The 19677-nt window shown below is 45.3% G+C and overlaps 1 protein-coding gene across 1 annotated transcript in view; it reads left to right on the forward strand.

The window, feature by feature from the left end:
• Positions 1-9058: 9058 nt before the first annotated feature.
• LOC120061720 (constitutive coactivator of PPAR-gamma-like protein 2) overlaps positions 9059-19677 on the forward strand; it is a 67591-nt gene continuing 56972 nt past the window's right edge. The window contains exons 1-2 of the mRNA XM_039011617.1: positions 9059-11224; positions 18833-19079. Coding sequence (XP_038867545.1) covers positions 10736-11224; positions 18833-19079 — 736 coding nt within the window. The 5' untranslated portion in view covers positions 9059-10735. The remainder of the gene's footprint in view (positions 11225-18832; positions 19080-19677) is intronic.

Consider the following 19677-nt stretch of genomic DNA (forward strand, 5'->3'; position numbering starts at 1 on the left):
CTCACCATTACAATAACAGGGGAGGTTAGCATTTTATATCATACCCCCAAGACATGCTAACCTCTCACCATTACAATAACAGGGGAGGTTAGCATTTTATATCATAACCCCAAGACATGCTAACCTCTCACTATTACAATAATAGCATTTTTAGGGAGTTATATTTGTGCATCTAACTTTCTCAGTTGTAAAAATTGGACCACTTCCAACAAAAAGATACAGAAATAATAACAACTTCCTGTCGCTCCTCTTTGAACTATCCAGTCTGCTGAACAGAATAACAGTGTCTCTGTAACAATAAACCCATAGCATTTACAGTACAATGAAACATATCAACATTCATAGTTATTTATGAACTCTGGAAACAATCCAAACAGGACCATTTCATTCACACCGTAACATTCATTTACAGGGATGCAAACTAGTCACCTTTCGGCGAAATTCGCTGTTGTTAATACAAAATGTGTGACCTATGTGATTTGTATAGATCCGATGAGTAAAGTTTGGGAGGGTTGGATCACTACTGGCTGTAAGCGAACGAGTGATCCGCGTTTGGAGTAATACTGGCTGCTGTATCCAAGGCTCAGCCAACATACTGGCTGCTGTATCCAAGGCTCAGCCAACATACTGGCTGCTGTATCCAAGGCTCAGCCAATATACTGGCTGCTGTATCCAAGGCTCAGCCAACATACTGGCTGCTGTATCCAAGGCTCAGCCAACATACTGTCTGCTGTATCCAAGGCTCAGCCAACATACTGGCTGCTGTATCCAAGGCTCAGCCAATATACTGGCTGCTGTATCCAAGGCTCAGCCAACGTACTGGCTGCTGTATCCAAGGCTCAGCCAATGTACTGGCTGCTGTATCCAAGGCTCAGCCAATGTACTGGCTGCTGTATCCAAGGCTCAGCCAATATACTGGCTGCTGTATCCAAGGCTCAGCCAATATACTGGCTGCTGTATCCAAGGCTCAGCCAATATACTGGCTGCTGTATCCAAGGCTCAGCCAATGTACTGGCTGCTGTATCCAAGGCTCAGTCAATATACTGGCTGCTGTATCCAAGGCTCAGCCAATATACTGGCTGCTGTATCCAAGGCTCAGCCAATGTACTGGCTGCTGTATCCAAGGCTCAGTCAATATACTGGCTGCTGTATCCAAGGCTCAGTCAATATACTGGCTGCTGTATCCAAGGCTCAGCCAATGTACTGGCTGCTGTATCCAAGGCTCAGCCAATGTACTGGCTGCTGTATCCAAGGCTCAGCCAATATACTGGCTGCTGTATCCAAGGCTCAGCCAATATACTGGCTGCTGTATCCAAGGCTCAGCCAATATACTGGCTGCTGTATCCAAGGCTCAGCCAATATACTGGCTGCTGTATCCAAGGCTCAGCCAATGTACTGGCTGCTGTATCCAAGGCTCAGCCAATGTACTGGCTGCTGTATCCAAGGCTCAGCCAATGTACTGGCTGCTGTATCCAAGGCTCAGCCAATGTACTGGCTGCTGTATCCAAGGCTCAGCCAATGTACTGGCTGCTGTATCCAAGGCTCAGCCAATGTACTGGCTGCTGTATCCAAGGCTCAGCCAATGTACTGGCTGCTGTATCCAAGGCTCAGCCAATGTACTGGCTGCTGTATCCAAGGCTCAGCCAATGTACTGGCTGCTGTATCCAAGGCTCAGCCAATGTACTGGCTGCTGTATCCAAGGCTCAGCCAACATACTGGCTGCTGTATCCAAGGCTCAGCCAATATACTGGCTGCTGTATCCAAGGCTCAGCCAATATACTGGCTGCTGTATCCAAGGCTCAGCCAATATACTGGCTGCTGTATCCAAGGCTCAGCCAATGTACTGGCTGCTGTATCCAAGGCTCAGCCAACGTACTGGCTGCTGTATCCAAGGCTCAGCCAACGTACTGGCTGCTGTATCCAAGGCTCAGCCAACGTACTGGCTGCTGTATCCAAGGCTCAGCCAATGTACTGGCTGCTGTATCCAAGGCTCAGCCAATGTACTGGCTGCTGTATCCAAGGCTCAGCCAGAATGCAGCACCCGACTGAAGAGAGAAGAGACACCAACTGACTAGTTACAGCATCAGGGCGCTCTGGAAAGGCAGAGCAGCACGTCCCTGAACAATAACGAAGAGGTAGGTGAGAAGTCTGACCACGGAGACGGGGGTGAGAAGGTTACAGCAGCACGTCCCTGAACAATAGCGAAGAGGTAGGTGAGAAGTCTGACCACGGAGACGGGGGTGAGAAGGTTACAGCAGCACGTCCCTGAACGATAACGAAGAGGTAACGTTAGGTGAGAAGCCTGACCACGGAGACGGGGGTGAGAAGGTTACAGCAGCACGTCCCCTGAACGATAACGAAGAGGTAGGTGAGAAGTCTGACCACGGAGACGGGGGTGAGAAGGTTACAGCAGCACGTCCCTGAACGATAACGAAGAGGTAGGTGAGAAGTCTGACCACGGAGACGGGGGTGAGAAGGTTACAGCAGCACGTCCCTGAACAATAACGAAGAGGTAGGTGAGAAGTCTGACCACGGAGACGGGGGTGAGAAGGTTACAGCAGCACGTCCCTGAACAATAACGAAGAGGTAGGTGAGAAGTCTGACCACGGAGACGGGGGTGAGAAGGTTACAGCAGCACGTCCCTGAACGATAACGAAGAGGTAGGTGAGAAGTCTGACCACGGAGACGGGGGTGAGAAGGTTACAGCAGCACGTCCCTGAACGATAACGAAGAGGTAGGTGAGAAGTCTGACCACGGAGACGGGGGTGAGAAGGTTACAGCAGCACGTCCCTGAACAATAACGAAGAGGTAGGTGAGAAGTCTGACCACGGAGACGGGGGTGAGAAGGTTACAGCAGCACGTCCCTGAACAATAACGAAGAGGTAGGTGAGAAGTCTGACCACGGAGACGGGGGTGAGAAGGTTACAGCAGCACGTCCCTGAACGATAACGAAGAGGTAACGTTAGGTGAGAAGCCTGACCACGGAGACGGGGGTGAGAAGGTTACAGCAGCACGTCCCCTGAACGATAACGAAGAGGTAACGTTAGGTGAGAAGCCTGACCACGGAGACGGGGGTGAGAAGGTTACAGCAGCGCGTCCCCTGAACGATAACGAAGAGGTAGGTGAGAAGTCTGACCACGGGGACGGGGGTGAGAAGGTTACAGCAGCGCGTCCCCTGAACGATAACGAGGAGGTAGGTGAGAAGTCTGACCACGGAGACGGGGGTGAGAAGGTTACAGCAGCGCGTCCCCTGAACGATAACGAGGAGGTAAGGTGAGAAGTCTGACCACGGAGACGGGGGTGAGAAGGTTACAGCAGCACGTCCCTGAACGATAACGAAGAGGTAGGTGAGAAGTCTGACCACGGAGACGGGGGTGAGAAGGTTACAGCAGCACGTCCCTGAACGATAACGAAGAGGTAGGTGAGAAGTCTGACCACGGAGACGGGGGTGAGAAGGTTACAGCAGCACGTCCCTGAACAATAACGAAGAGGTAGGTGAGAAGTCTGACCACGGAGACGGGGGTGAGAAGGTGATGAAGCGGACTTCATGAGCTGTAACCGAAAAACAACGGACATTTGGAAAGTTTGAGGTGGGGGAGAAAGTGGTGGAACAAGTATTTTAAGTATCTTGTTAGCTTGATCGAATTCTCCCCTAGCTAGGCAGAGAGATGTTGAGCAAAATTAGCCAACTTCAAATGATCAAATAATTGAGTTTATGGTGTGAAAATTAGTTGCTAATGAAGTCAGACAGCTAATGTTACAACATCAGATGACCTGACATTAGTAACCTAAATATATTTTTGGGTCATTTTGTTATAGGCAGTTTTTAAAAGGACATGTAACTTTGGGTCATTTGACCAATATCGCTTGTTTGTTGATGGTGGTAGCAGCGCCTGGTCAGAGGTTTCTTAGCTCTTTCTACTTTCGGATCTGAATGGGTGTCTCGGATCCCAACCTTGCACGGGTCTGTTTTTCCACGGGTCTTTTCGGAAAGGGTCGGATCGTCCTCGGGTCCATTCAGAACTGGTTACTGTTTTTTAGTTGTTTTTTTTAAATGTAAGAATTTATGCATATCTGACCGGGTGGAAAACCATTGATCCATTTTGGAACAGGTCCAACTTTTTTAGAGTCTACTTCAGATTCACTGACTATGACTATTACAGCAAATTCCAAAACGTGGGTAGATGTCTGTACCACAATGAACAGTTGGCTGTGAGTAATTCTGAATTGAATGCTGGTAGAGATGGGGTATATCTATCTAATTCGTTGTCGCTAGAGCCGGAGGGGGGTGTGGTCTACCCTGGGGGCTCTATGACAATACTGAATAGTACAACAGTTACAATGGCTTCCTGCTCTTCCCTGTGTGAGGGGAGCACCATGCTGACATGCTGATGAATGGCTTCCTGCTCTTCCCTGTGTGGGGGGGGCACCATGCTGAAATGCTGATGAATGGCTTCCTGCTCTTCCCTGTGTGAGGGGGGCACCATGCTGACATGCTGATGAATGGCTTCCTGCTCTTCCCTGTGTGAGGGGGGCACCATGCTGACATGCTGATGAATGGCTTCCTGCTCTTCCCTGTGTGAGGGGGGCACCATGCTGACATGCTGATGAATGGCTTCCTGCTCTTCCCTGTGTGAGGGGGGCACCATGCTGACATGCTGATGAATGGCTTCCTGCTCTTCCCTGTGTGAGGGGAGCACCATGCTGACATGCTGATGAATGGCTTCCTGCTCTTCCCTGTGTGAGGGGAGCACCATGCTGACATGCTGATGAATGGCTTCCTGCTCTTCCCTGTGTGAGGGGAGCACCATGCTGAAATGCTGATGAATGGTTTCCTGCTCTTCCTTGTGTGAGGGGGGCACCATGCTGAAATGCTGATGAATGGCTTCCTGCTCTTCCCTGTGTGGGGGGAGCACCATGCTGAAATGCTGATGAATGGTTTCCTGCTCTTCCTTGTGTGAGGGGGGCACCATGCTGAAATGCTGATGAATGGCTTCCTGCTCTTCCCTGTGTGGGGGGGGCACCATGCTGAAATGCTGATGAATGGCTTCCTGCTCTTCCCTGTGTGAGGGGAGCACCATGCTGAAATGCTGATGAATGGCTTCCTGCTCTTCCCTGTGTGAGGGGAGCACCATGCTGAAATGCTGATGAATGGCTTCCTGCTCTTCCCTGTGTGAGGGGAGCACCATGCTGAAATGCTGATGAATGGCTTCCTGCTCTTCCCTGTGTGAGGGGGGCACCATGCTGAAATGCTGATGAATGGCTTCCTGCTCTTCCCTGTGTGAGGGGAGCACCATGCTGAAATGCTGATGAATGGCTTCCTGCTCTTCCCTGTGTGAGGGGGGCACCATGCTGAAATGCTGATGAATGGCTTCCTGCTCTTCCCTGTGTGAGGGGAGCACCATGCTGAAATGCTGATGAATGGCTTCCTGCTCTTCCCTGTGTGAGGGGAGCACCATGCTGAAATGCTGATGAATGGCTTCCTGCTCTTCCCTGTGTGAGGGGAGCACCATGCTGAAATGCTGATGAATGCAGGTTTCTGATGTTACACCTTTATCCAGATGCAGCGGTTAGAATAAATGCATCACTGTTGGTAAAATGTCAGTAATACGAAAAGAGAGTTTAGCTTTGTAAAGTGCTTTTTTTATTGGTTCTAGAGGAACATTTAGCGGCTTTAACTACAGTTCTGGGTTAGGGTTAGAACCACAGTTCTGGGTTAAGGTTAGAACCACAGTTCCGGGTTAGGGTTAGAACCACAGTTCTGGGTTAGGGTTAGAACCACAGTTCTGGGTTAGGGTTAGAACCACAGTTCTGGGTTAGGGTTAGAACCACAGTTCTGGGTTAAGGTTAGAACCACAGTTCTGGGTTAGGGTTAGAACCACAGTTCTGGGTTAGGGTTAGAACCACAGTTCTGGGTTAGGGTTAGAACCACAGTTCTGGGTTAGGGTTAGAACCACAGTTCTGGGTTAAAGCCCCTAAATGTTCCTCTAGATTGATTGATTGAATGTATTAGACCATTTTTTAAATACAGTTGAATTTTAAGAATGTGAAATGTCAGAATAATAGTGATTTATTTCAGCTTTTATTTCTTTCATCACATTCCCAATGTGTCAGAAGTTTATATACACTTTTAAATTGTTTAACTTGGGTCAAACGTTTCAGGTAGCCTTCCACAAGCTTCCCACAAGTTGGGTGAATTTTGGCCCATTCCTCCTGACAGAGCTGGCGTAACTGAGTCCAGTTTGTAGGCCTCCTTGCTCGCACAAGCTTTTTCAGTTCTGCCCACAAATTGTCTATAGGATTGAGGTCAGGGCTTTGTGATGGCCACTCCAATACCTTGACTGTGTTGTCCTTAAGCCATTTTGCCACAACTTTGGAAGTATGCTTGGGGTCATTGTCCATTTGGAAGACCCATTTGCAACCAAGCTTTAACTTCCTGACTGATGTCTTGAGATGTTGCTTCAATATATCCACATAATTTTCCTACCTCATGATGCCATCTTTTGTGAAGTGCACCAGTCCCTCCTGCAGCAAAGCACCCCTACAACATGATGCTGCCAACCCTGGGGTTGCAAGCCTCCCCCTTTTCCCTCCAAACATAACAATGATCATTATGGCCAAACAGTTCTATTTTTGTGTTCTCCAAAAAGTACGATCTTTGTCCCCATGTGCAGTTGCAAACCGTAATCTGGCTTTTTTATGGCGGTTTTGGAGCAGTGGCTTCTTCCTTGCTGAGCGGCCTTTCAGGTTATGTCAATATAGGTCTCATTTTACTGTGGATATAGATACTTTTGTACCTGTTTCCTCCAGCATCTTCACAAGGTCCTTTGCTGTTCTGGGATTGATTTGCACTTTTCACACCAAAGTACGTTCATCTCTAGGAGACAGAACGCGTCTCCTTCCTGAGCGGTATGACGGCTGCGTGGTCCCATGGTGTTTATGCCTGTGTACTATTGTTTGTACAGATGAACGTGGTACCTTCAGGCGTTTGGAAATTGCTCCCAAGGATGAACCATACTTGTGGAGGTCTACAAATTGGAGGTCTTGGCTGATTTATTTTGATTGTCCCATGATGTCAAGCAAAGAGGCACTGAATTTGAAGGTAGGCCTTGAAATACATCCACAGGTTCACCTCCAATTGACTCAAATCATGTCAAATCGTCTATAAGAAGCTTCTAAAGCCATGACATCATTTTCTGGAATTTTCCAAGCTGTTTAAAGGCACAGTCAAGTTAGTGTATGTAAACTTCTGACCCACTGGAATTGTCATACATTGAATTATAAGTGAAATAATCTGTAAACAATTTTTGGAAAAATTACTTGTTTCATGCACAAAGTAGATGTCCTACCCGACTTGCCAAAACTATAGTTTAATAAGACATTTGTGGAGTGGTTGAAAAACGAGTTTTAATGACTCCAACCTAAGTGTATGTAAACTTCCGACTTCAACTGTACATAAGGATGCTCCAGCTGGTGATGCATCCACATAAAATGTAAGAAAATCATCAAGGATAACACACAGTTTATTTCCATTGTGGTCCTTAACCAATAAAGAAGCACGTTACAAAGCTAAACTCTCTTTTTGTATTACTGACATTTTACCAACAGTGATGCATTTATTCTAACCGCTGCATCCAGATAAAGGTGTAACATATAGTTAGAGATTCACGACAAGTCAACGAGGACAAGCAAGGATATGAGTACATAAAGGGAGGGAGAGAGTGGAGGAGAGGGAGGATAAGTGGGGGGAGAGCAGAGGGAGAGAGTGAGTCCCAAACCTTCCATAACAAAGCCATCACCGACAGAGAGATGAACCTGGAGAAGAGTCCCCTAAACAAGCTGGTCCTGGGGCTCTGTTCACAAACACACCCCACAGAGCCCCAGGACAGGAACACAATTAGACCCAAGCAAATCATGAGAAAACAAAAAGATAATTACTTGACACATTGGAAGAATTATCAAAAAAATAAACTAGAATGTTATTTGCCCCCTAAACAGAGAGTACACAGTGGCAAAATACCTGACCACTGTGACTGACCCTAACTTAAGGAAAGCTTTGACTGTGTACAGACTCAGTGAGCATAGCCTTGCTATTGAGAAAGGCCGCCGTAGGCAGACATGGCTCTCAAGAGAAGACAGGCTATGTTCCCACTGCCCACAAAATGAGGTGGAAACTGAGCTGCACTTCCTAACCTACCAAATGTATGACCATATTAGAGAGACATATTTCCCTCAGATTACACAGATCCACAAAGAATTAGAAAACAAACCCGATTTCGATAAACTCCCATATCTACTGGGTGAAATACCACAGTGTGCCGTCACAGCAGCAAGATTTGTGACCTGTTGCCACAAGAAAAGGGCAACCAGTGAAGAACAAACATCATTGTAAATACAACCCATGTTAATTTATTTTCACTTTTGTACTTTAACCATTTGCACATCGTTACAACACTGTGTATATATACATAATATGGGGCGGCAGGTAGCCTAGTGGTTAGAGCGTTGGGCCAGTAACCAAAAGGTTGCTAGATCGAAGCCCTGGGCTGACAAGGTAAAAATCAGCCCCTGAACAAGGCAGTTAACCCACTGTTCCCCGGGCCCTGAGCAAGGCAGTTAACCCACTGTTCCCCGGGCCCTGAACAAGGCAGTTAACCCACTGTTCCTAGGCTGTCATTGTAAATAAGAATTTGTTCTTAACTGACTTGCCTAGTTAGAAGTTAAATAAATAGATAATATGACATTTGTAATGTCTTTATTCTTTTGTAACTTCTGTGAGTGTAATGTTTACTGTTCATTTTTATTGTTTATTTCACTTTTGTATATTATCTACTTCACTTGCTTTAGCAATGTTAACATGTGTTTCCCATGCCAATAAAGCCCCTTGAATTGAGTGGAGGGGAGGGAGAGAGAGGACAAGTGGAGTGGGGAGAGGGAGGATAGAGTGGAGTAGGAGGAGGGAGGATAGAGGGGAGCAGAGAGTGGAGTAGGGGAGAGAGGGGAGCAGAGAGTGGAGTTGGGGGAGAGAGCAACATATTTCACAAACTCACTTAGATTGTGGTCAAATTATACTGTAAAGATGTAAGGCCACAAAATGTGTGTGATGATGGTATTCCATATCAGTGAGTCACATGAGGCTGCTGAGGGGACAACGGCTCATAATAGCCGTAACGGCGTAAATGGAATGGCATCAAACACCTGCAAAACCATGTGTTTGATACCATTCCACCTATTCTGCTCCAGTCTTACAAAGAGCCTGTTCTCCCCAATTAAGGTACCACCAACCTCCTGTGCAGTGGGTGTACTATAGCAGGGTTGTATTTGCGGTGCTAGGGGCAGGGAATGTGTCTAGGCCTCGGGGGTAAAATGGCTATGGGGAGGTGTAGGGTTTGATTTTGGAATACAGAAAGACTAATTTTCTCATGTTCAAATCCCCAAATACATGATGTACCTGCCGTCACAAATGTATCCACAAGGGGGCGACATATAACCTATAGGCACTGGTAATAGGTTGGCCACTTCCCCTGGTTTCATCACAGCCCTGGTCATGGCTAGAAGGGATACAGCTTTTGTCAAATTAACGTCAAAAGTAGACATTTTGGCTAACACAGACTCTTTTCCAAAACTAAACCCAATTCTCCTAACCTGCTACGAAAAGTCTTCATCTGACAAAAGCTGTGTCCATCTAGTCAAAAACCCTCCGCTCCCCTCCCACTTTTGTTGGTCCGCGAGGAAGTCGCAAGATGGCTGACATCGCTTGGAAGTATGCTCCCTTCCTCAACATGAAGTCGTGAGTTTGGAAGTAAGCGAGGGAGGCACAATCAGGCGTTTGTTTTTATTTAAGTTATTTTATTTCTCCAAACAGGCCATTTCATTCCGCGTCGTGTCTATCCCAGAGTTGTTTTTGCGAGTTGACCCGCCGTCAGCCACGCCGGGTCCCATCTAGCTAAATTAGCTACAGCAGTTAACGTTAGCTTAAAGCTTACTGTAAGTTAGACGACTAACGTTAGCAAAATATGAATTAGCTATCACATTACCTAGCACTTGCAATTTGAACTAGTCTAACAAATAGTTGAGCTGTCAGGTTAACAATTTCGCGGTAGTCATGTTCGCTACCTAGATAATTCGCAGGGTTTCTTCGTGGGAATCAGGATTATAACTTTGGAGTTGGAAGCATCGCCCAAATCATAACATAACTATAGCTGGCCAGTCAGCTCCCAATAACATTTAAGGTGTTCGTTAGCTAGTTAGGAGTAGTTAACGAGCTAAACGTTAGTTGCTTTGCTGGTAGTTTAACGTTACCACTATACTGCTAGGGATGGACACACAATTGTACACACACGACCAAATGTAGAAGATTGGCTTGGCACATTAACGTTACAGCTAGCTAGCTACGTAAGTCAAGTTGCTAACCAACTTGGCTGCTGAAAAATTTGCTACCTTGCTAGCGAACTAGCTGTTGGAAAGTGAACATCCTGACCTGGCCAACTGGCTTCCTAGGCTACCTAGCCTTTGCAAGGTTGGTCACTCGTCGTGTCAGAGTTGGGGGGGTGGCAACTAGCTAGCGGCAACAACAGTCGTGTAGTCAGTCAGTTACACTGTCAGAGAGACAAGTTAGATAGCCACCTGGTTCTAGCTAGCTACGGTCTCGACACTCACATCCGCTATCACCACGGCGTTCCGAACGTACCCCGAGCCCTCCCCCGGCCAGACCCACCGGCTCAACAACACCGGGATGGGCGTGCAGGGCTTCCAGGAGTATCTGGAGAAACGGTGTCCCGGGGCTGCCATCCCCGTGGACCTCCTCAAACTAGGCCGTACTGCGGGGCGCCAGCACCCGCACCATCACCCCGGCCCTCTGCCCCCTCCACCACCGGCCCGGATACTCATCGATGCTGACTCCGGCCTGCAGCGTCTGTACGGCGGCTACCAGACTGACTGGGTGTGCGGCGGGGAGTGGAACGCCATGCTGGGATACCTGGCCGCTCTGTCCCAGGCTTGTATGTATCAGGGTGGGCTGGAGCTGGTCGTGGTGTTCAACGGAACCCTGGGGAAGGAGCGGTGGCCGGAGTGGGCGCGCAGGGCCCAGGGGCAACGCCAGACGGCCCAGCTCATCGTTAACCACGTCGGCAGTAAGGCCACCCCGCCTCCCCGCGCCTGGTTCCTGCCCCCTGCCTGCCTCAGTCACTGTGTCCGCCTCGCCATGTTCCGCTTCAGAGTGCGGGTGAGTAACGAGCAGTAGCTGACTAGTTAAGAATGATGATATAGCAGATAAACACTAAGCCACACTCTGGTTTCTGGTCTGATAATGAGGAGGACAGTGCTTGAATAGGGCTAAACCCCCCCCCCATCCCAGTCAAGTCAGTTGGTGCCACAGAGTGATGACACAGAGGTGATTGGGGGGGAGGGCTAGTATCTGCATCTCTATGGCTTTATTCGTTATCTATCAATTGTAGTGATTTAAGAGGGAACGGTCAAGAGGCAGTGCTTGAACCAGTTACTGGTAGTTAGAGGCAGGTCTCTACAGGTGACATTTTACAAGGACCACAATGAAAAATATTTGAGGTATTATTGTCATTTTGACGTTTTGTAAAAAAAAAAAAAAAAAAATGTCACCTGGAGAGGCCTGCCTCTCTACTACAGTCCCTGGTTCAAGCACTGCCTCTTGACTGTTCCCTCTTAAATAGGCCCTCATTGTAAATAAGATTTTGTTCTTAACTGAGTTGTCTAGTTAAAGGTTAAATAAAAAAATGTTTTCAAAGAATTACCAGTAATAACAAAATACAGGTTTTAAGAATACAAACAATATATTTTTATGATTGAGGCTGGGTTGGGTAAATCTATGTGAATCCGAGCTACTCCGTTGTCCTTTCTGTGCCACCACGTTTGCATACTACTGAAGCTGCGGGACAGCGAAGAAATTATTACAATTATTACCTGGGTGATTCTTTTTTTCTAGGGGCACTGGTGCTCCCAAATTCCAGGTAGCAACATATTTAAGAGCGTATGCCCCCAAAAATGGTAACACTGTAGAGCCCTGACAGGGTGAGTGCAGTGATGCAGAGGCCAATGCTAAACTCAATGTGATATTGGTTGAATGTTGACAGTGGACTGACTGACACCTGGATGAGTAGTGCACTATATATGGAATCTGCCCTGGTCAAAAGTAGTGCACTATATATGGAATCTGCCCTGGTCAAAAGTAGTGCACTAGCCTATACAGGGAATAGGGTGCCATTTGGATGCAACCAGGGGTTACAGATTGGAATGAAATTTACACAGCTGTGCACTGTATACTTGTAGTGTTGCACGGTATACTGAAACTTCAGTCCTTTTTAGATACCAAAAACCCCTGTTCGGAACTAGAATTTGTTACGTTCCGTACTTCTGTCAAATGTCTCGCATGAGTTTAGGAGATTAAGACTGTGTCAGCGTAGCTCCTTTTATAGCGCGAAGAGCAAAGTACCTGCTCTGCTTAGACCTACTCATTCATTGCTATAGCTGTCTGGGCTGCGTTGTTAGCTCATCAAAAGAGACCATGGCTCTCATGGGTGCTGTGTAAAACCATGGAGCTCTCCTAGAAGCTTGGGTGCTGTGTAAAACCATGGAGCTCTCCCAGAAGCTTGGGTGCTGTGTAAAACCATGGCCCTCTCCCAGAAGCTTGGGTGCTGTGTTAAACCATGGAGCTCTCCTAGAAGCTTGGGTGCTGTGTAAAACCATGGAGCTCTCCCAGAAGCTTGGGTGCTGTGTAAAACCATGGAGCTCTCCCAGAAGCTTGGGTGCTGTGTAAAACCATGGAGCTCTCCTAGAAGCTTGGGTGCTGTGTAAAACCATGGAGCTCTCCTAGAAGCTTGGGTGCTGTGTAAAACCATGGAGCTCTCCCAGAAGCTTGGGTGCTGTGTAAAACCATGGAGCTCTCCTAGAAGCTTGGGTGCTGTGTAAAACCATGGAGCTCTCCTAGAAGCTTGGGTGCTGTGTAAAACCATGGAGCTCTCCCAGAAGCTTGGGTGCTGTGTAAAACCATGGAGCTCTCCCAGAAGCTTGGGTGCTGTGTAAAACCATGGAGCTCTCCTAGAAGCTTGGGTGCTGTGTAAAACCATGGAGCTCTCCTAGAAGCTTGGGTGCTGTGTAAAACCATGGAGCTCTCCCAGAAGCTTGGGTGCTGTGTAAAACCATGGAGCTCTCCTAGAAGCTTGGGTGCTGTGTAAAACCATGGAGCTCTCCTAGAAGCTTGGGTGCTGTGTAAAACCATGGAGCTCTCCCAGAAGCTTGGGTGCTGTGTAAAACCATGGAGCTCTCCTAGAAGCTTGGGTGCTGTGTAAAACCATGGAGCTCTCCTAGAAGCTTGGGTGCTGTGTAAAACCATGGAGCTCTCCCAGAAGCTTGGGTGCTGTGTAAAACCCGTGAATTCAGACAAACGAGGTGTGATGTGTCTGCACTCAAAAAGATGTCGCATAACACGTGCTTCCTTTTATTTGATTATGTTCACTGCATCAGGTATTTGATTATGTTCACTGCATCAGGTATTTGATTATGTTCACTGCATCAGGTATTTGATTATGTTCACTGCATCAGGTATTTGATTATTTTCACTGCATCAGGTATTTGATTATGTTCACTGCATCAGGTATTTGATTATGTTCACTGCATCAGGTATTTGATTATGTTCACTGCATCAGGTATTTGATTATGTTCACTGCATCAGGTATTTGATTATTTCCACTGCATCAGGTATTTGATTATTTCCACTGCATCAGGTATTTGATTATTTCCACTGCATCAGGTATTTGATTATTTCCACTGCATCAGGTATTTGATTATTTCCACTGCATCAGGTATTTGATTATTTCCACTGCATCAGGTATTTGATTATGTTCACTGCATCAGGTATTTGATTATGTTCACTGCATCAGGTATTTGATTATTTTCACTGCATCAGGTATTTGATTATGTTCACTGCATCAGGTATTTGATTATGTTCACTGCATCAGGTATTTGATTATTTTCACTGCATCAGGTATTTGATTATTTCCACTGCATCAGGTATTTGATTATTTTCACTGCATCAGGTATTTGATTATGTTCACTGCATCAGGTATTTGATTATGTTCACTGCATCAGGTATTTGATTATGTTCACTGCATCAGGTATTTGATTATTTTCACTGCATCAGGTATTTGATTATTTTCACTGCATCAGGTATTTGATTATTTTCACTGCATCAGGTATTTGATTATTTTCACTGCATCAGGTATTTGATTATTTCCACTGCATCAGGTATTTGATTATTTCCACTGCATCAGGTATTTGATTATTTCCACTGCATCAGGTATTTGATTATTTCCACTGCATCAGGTATTTGATTATTTCCACTGCATCAGGTATTTGATTATTTCCACTGCATCAGGTATTTGATTATTTCCACTGCATCAGGTATTTGATTATTTCCACTGCATCAGGTATTTGATTATTTCCACTGCATCAGGTATTTGATTATTTTCACTGCATCAGGTATTTGATTATTTCCACTGCATCAGGTATTTGATTATTTCCACTGCATCAGGGATAGAGTACACAGACGTTTTGGTTTTGCAGCCTTCAGTGTGTAGGTTCAAATCTTTTTTTAAATTAAAAACGGCACACAGGTGAGCAACCGATGACTAGCAGGTGCTTCTAATCAGGGATGCCACTCATTTGCCAATCAAGGATGTGGCTTCTCTGGTCTACTTGTATACAAGTTAGTCACAAAGAAATACATAATTATAGGGTATGGGAGCGGGCATAAGTGCAATTGAGGGCCTCAGGTGTGAACCATTTGGATACATATTAAATGCATATCACTGATGCTGCACAGAAGTTAACACTCTTGAGTAATGCAACACGGCATGTAGAAACTGTTAATTACTGTTCGCAAAACAATGTCCATACAGGCTAGAACACTTTACAATGCAAGATGATACCGGTAGCGTCCAGCTTCAATTGTAGGCTAAATTTCCTTGCTAGCTTGCAGCTGAATTTACTACCCTAGTACTTTGTTTCAAATATGCAAACCATAACACACAATATGCTGATTGTGACCAAAAACGTTACTTCACTTGGTCTCCCTCGCCACCAAAAACTCATTCACTTGTTTATCTTCCTCACCTCCGTCTGGTTTCCACTAGATTCCGTAGCCAGTCAGATTCAACAACCACATTCTGCCTTGTGAATGACATCATTACTTAAAGAAACAGCCCACACCTTTATGTAATATTGCTTCTTCTATGCAAATGTTGTTGATCAGTAAAATGTTCTACTAGCAGTTGCCAATAAAATAAGTCCTATGTGGAAGGGATTGTTTGTCTCTAGCCCGACGATATCAGCCAAAACAAGCTGAACACCTCAATGTGTTCACACTCCTATTGAATATGTATTCACCTGCATTGGGAATAGACCTAGGCTACACTTCCGAGCAGCTAACCGATCGCTGCAGCTGTACATAGTCCATCTGTAAACTACCCACCCAATTTACCTACCTCACCCCCCATACTGCTTTTATTTATTTACTTTTCTGCTCTTTTGCACACCAGTATCTCTGCTAAATTGTAATTACTCGATTTATTGCCTACCTCATGCCTTTTGCACACATTGTATATAGATTGTATATAGATTCTTTTTTTCTACCATGTTATTGACTTGTTTATTGTTTACTCCATGTGTAACTCTGTGTTGTTGTCTGTTCACACTGCTATGCTTTATCTTGGCCAGGTCGCAGTTGTAAATGAGAACTTGTTCTCAACTAGCCTACCTGGTTAAATAAAGGTGAAATAAAAAAAATAAAAAAATAAAAAAATTTAGCCAGTTTATCAATAGACATTTACCATTCAAATTATTTCCTTTTGTATTAGATTTGTAAAAACAGCCAAATTGATTCATTAATGACTGTCTCTTGAAAATATTCATAATGTTCAAATGTAATGATATTGAACTCAAAAGATGTCCAACGATTGAACAGTAGCTGAGTTTATCTGGATCAAGTGCCAGTCAGTTCTGGTATGGGGACAACACTAATAGTTAGTGGAGAGTAGCACCGTAAATCAGCGTATTTAGGCCTGGTCGTGTTCATGCATAATACTGTTCTTGCTGGAGTGGTCTGCCAGTCTTCTACCCTCACTTCAACACAGGGACAAGAGGCTGGTCTTTGGTCTGCCAGTCTTCTACCCTCACTTCAACACAGGGACAAGAGGCTGGTCTTTGGTCACACACCTGGAACTAATCTTTTATATTTTAACAGCCCTATTTGACCAGATGTACCTTTATTTATCTAGGCAAGTCAGTTAAGAACAAATTCTTATTTTCAATGGCAGCCTAGGAACAGTGCCTTGTTCTGGGGCAGAACGACAGATTTTTACTTGTCAGCTCAGGGATTCGATCTAACAACCTTTCGGTTACTAGTCCAACGCTCTAACCACTAGGCTACCTGTTGCCCCAATACATGCATGATATCCCATATTCCACCTGTTGCTAAGGGTAACTACCTGGTTGTTAAGCATCACCATATGGTCAGATGAGGTTTGGCTGGGACCTGTTAGGGACCTGTTATGGTAATGAGTGCTGGGTGGGACCTGTTATGGTAATGAGTGCTGGGTGGGACCTGTTATGGTAATGAGTGCTGGGTGGGACCTGTTATGGTAATGAGTGCTGGGTGGGACCTGTTATGGTAATGAGTGCTGGGTGGGACCTGTTATGGTAATGAGTGCTGGGTGGGACCTGTTATGGTAATGAGTGCTGGGTGGGACCTGTTATGGTAATGAGTGCTGGGTGGGACCTGTTATGGTAATGAGTGCTGGGTGGGACCTGTTATGGTAATGAGTGCTGGGTGGGACCTGTTATGGTAATGAGTGCTGGGTGGGACCTGTTATGGTAATGAGTGCTGGGTGGGACCTGTTATGGTAATGAGTGCTGGGTGGGACCTGTTATGGTAATGAGTGCTGGGTGTGATAGGCTGGGGGCAAACTACTGGTGTACTTATTTTATCTTCTATACCATGGCACTTTGGTCAACGTTTCAGCCTGCTGGCCTTTCTACAGGGTTAGAGGAGCGTTTAAGATGTGTAATATTGTATACGGGTGTACGATATATCGGTGAACATATCTGAATCGGCCCATATTATCTAAGAATGCCAACGTCAGTATCGGCCGATGTCTAGTTTTATGCTCCAAGGTGCAAAACCGATGTCAACGCTGACGTGCATACCTACATAACATAAGTACAGGATGTAATGACGCCACATACATTTTTTTCGCTATACGTGCAACACAGCATTCCTAAACTAACCTAAAATGTCTGCTGTGTGGATCGAGCAGTCATTTGAAAGAGTAACAAAATTTCAGCGAGACAACTCAAAGGTGAAATCCATTAAAGCCAAGATAATGGAATTCATTGTCCTTGACAATCAACCTTTCTGTCGTGGGTGATGTTGGCTTTCGCCGAGTGGTCGAGCATCGGTACACACTACCAAATGCGCTATTTTTCAGATGTTGCCCTACCGGTGTTACACAGTAATGGCGTCACTGCTATTAGTTTCACGACATACATACTATGGAACGCCATTAGGGCCTTTGCGTGTCAAAAAAGATACAGTAGCACTGTCAAAGCTGTACAAAAAAGTCTGCAAACACCGGCCACGAATTATGTGTTTACAATACCACGTTGGTAATAAAGCATAATTTGTTCAACCGCAACTTCTGGGGTAGCTAGCTAGCTTTAGCTTGGTACCTAGCTAGCACCAATACAACCAGCCTGTAAACAATGACCAGTAGAAACTGCAGCCATTTTCATTATTCTTAGCAATGATTTAGGAATCCTTGTGAGTATTGTTGTTCACCTATTGAAATTGAACTTCAGTTTATGAAAATAAATAGCTAGCCAGCTACTTAACCCTGTTGCCCAAAGCTAACATTATAAGCAGCCAGCTAGCTTCATCTGGCTAGTGAGGCTCGACCGGACTTGGTTATGTTTTGTGAAGCTAGCCACAATAAGGATTAGGCACAATAGTGGAATTTGCGGTTTGCCTTCAAAATAAGTGTCATTGACAGTAATGCAAATTAATACAAATAGTAGAATTATGCCATACTTTTATTTTGAAGGCTAACTGCAAAGTCAACTATTGTGGCTTAACCTTATTGTGGCTAGCTTCATATAGATGGGTCCGACAACCATTAATCAAAGAAAAACTGTCTTATAAATTAGGGTTATTTTAGATGACACCTAGCTATATAGTTGGCTATAGCTACTACCTAACTATATAGCTACTGAAACAGATGCCGTGTTATTTGACAGGTCAAATAGTGTTATCTTTTTTGACATGCAAAGATCCAAACGGCGTTCCATAGAAACCTTGGTTGAGAACTGAACAAAGAAACAGCACAGCAAGTAAGTGAAATAAATGGGTTTTACTGGTGATGGGGACATATGTAAATGCCAACAAAATAACTTTTTGATCTGTGTGTGTGTGTAAAACCTTTATTTAACTGGGCAAGTCGGTTAAGAACAAATTCTTATTTACAATGACGGCCCGGACGACGCAGGGCCAATTGTGCGCTGCACTATGGGACTCCCAATCACGGCCTGATGTGATACAGCCTGGATTCGAACCAGGGACGCCTCTTGCAGTGCCTTAGACCGCTGCGTCCGTGTGTGTGTTAACTATTTAACTCTACTAGAATGCTTAAAAGGCCGCTAAAATTGTAAATATCGGTATTGTTTTTTTTTTTTTTTACAAGGAAAATATTGGATATCGGTATCGTCCAAAAATGTCATATCGGTGCATCGCTAATATTGTATTATCCAGGTTGTTCAGACGTTGGAGGACCACCACCAGGAGGTGCTGTCCCTCTACAGGGACTTTGGTTTCTGCGGCCTGATCGCCCAGGACTCAGAGTTTGCTCTCTGCAACGTGCCCGCCTACTTCTCATCGCATGCCCTCAAACTGTCCTGGAACGGCAAGAACCTGACCACCCACCAGTACCTGCTCTCTGAAGCTGCCAGACAGCTGGGTCTGAAGACACAACACCTGCCCTGCTTCGCTGCACTGCTGGGTAGGTACCTTCAGAAAGTATTCATACCCCTTGACTTATTCTACATTTTGTGTTAAAGCCTGAATTCCAAGTTGATAAAATATTTTTTCTCTCTCACCGATCTACACACAATACCCCACAATAACAAAGTGAAACATGTTTTTAGAAATGTTAACAAATGTATTCAAAATTAAATACAGAAATATTGTATTTACATATCCACACCCCAGAGTCAACACTTTGTAGAAGCACCCTTGGCAAATAAAAGATCCCAGAAATGTTCCATTACGCACAAAAAGCTTATTTCTCTAAAATGTTCTTAACACATCCATCCAGCTGACATGTGTGCCATATCAAGAAGCTGATTAAATAGCATGATCATTACACAGGTGCACCTTGTGCTGGGTACAATAAAAGGCCACTCTAAAATGTGCAGTTTTGTCACACAAAACACAAATGCCACAGATGTCTCAAGGAGCATGCAATTGGCATGCTGACTGCAGGAATGTCCACCAGAGCTGTTGCCAGAGATTTGAATGTTCATTTCTCTACCAAAAGGGAAAGGGGATACCTAGTCAGTTGCTACCGGTAGCCTGTATGGTTAACGCTTTTCAGAAAA

Source organism: Salvelinus namaycush, chromosome 16 (genome assembly GCF_016432855.1).
Source record: "Salvelinus namaycush isolate Seneca chromosome 16, SaNama_1.0, whole genome shotgun sequence".
NCBI lineage: Eukaryota > Metazoa > Chordata > Actinopteri > Salmoniformes > Salmonidae > Salvelinus > Salvelinus namaycush.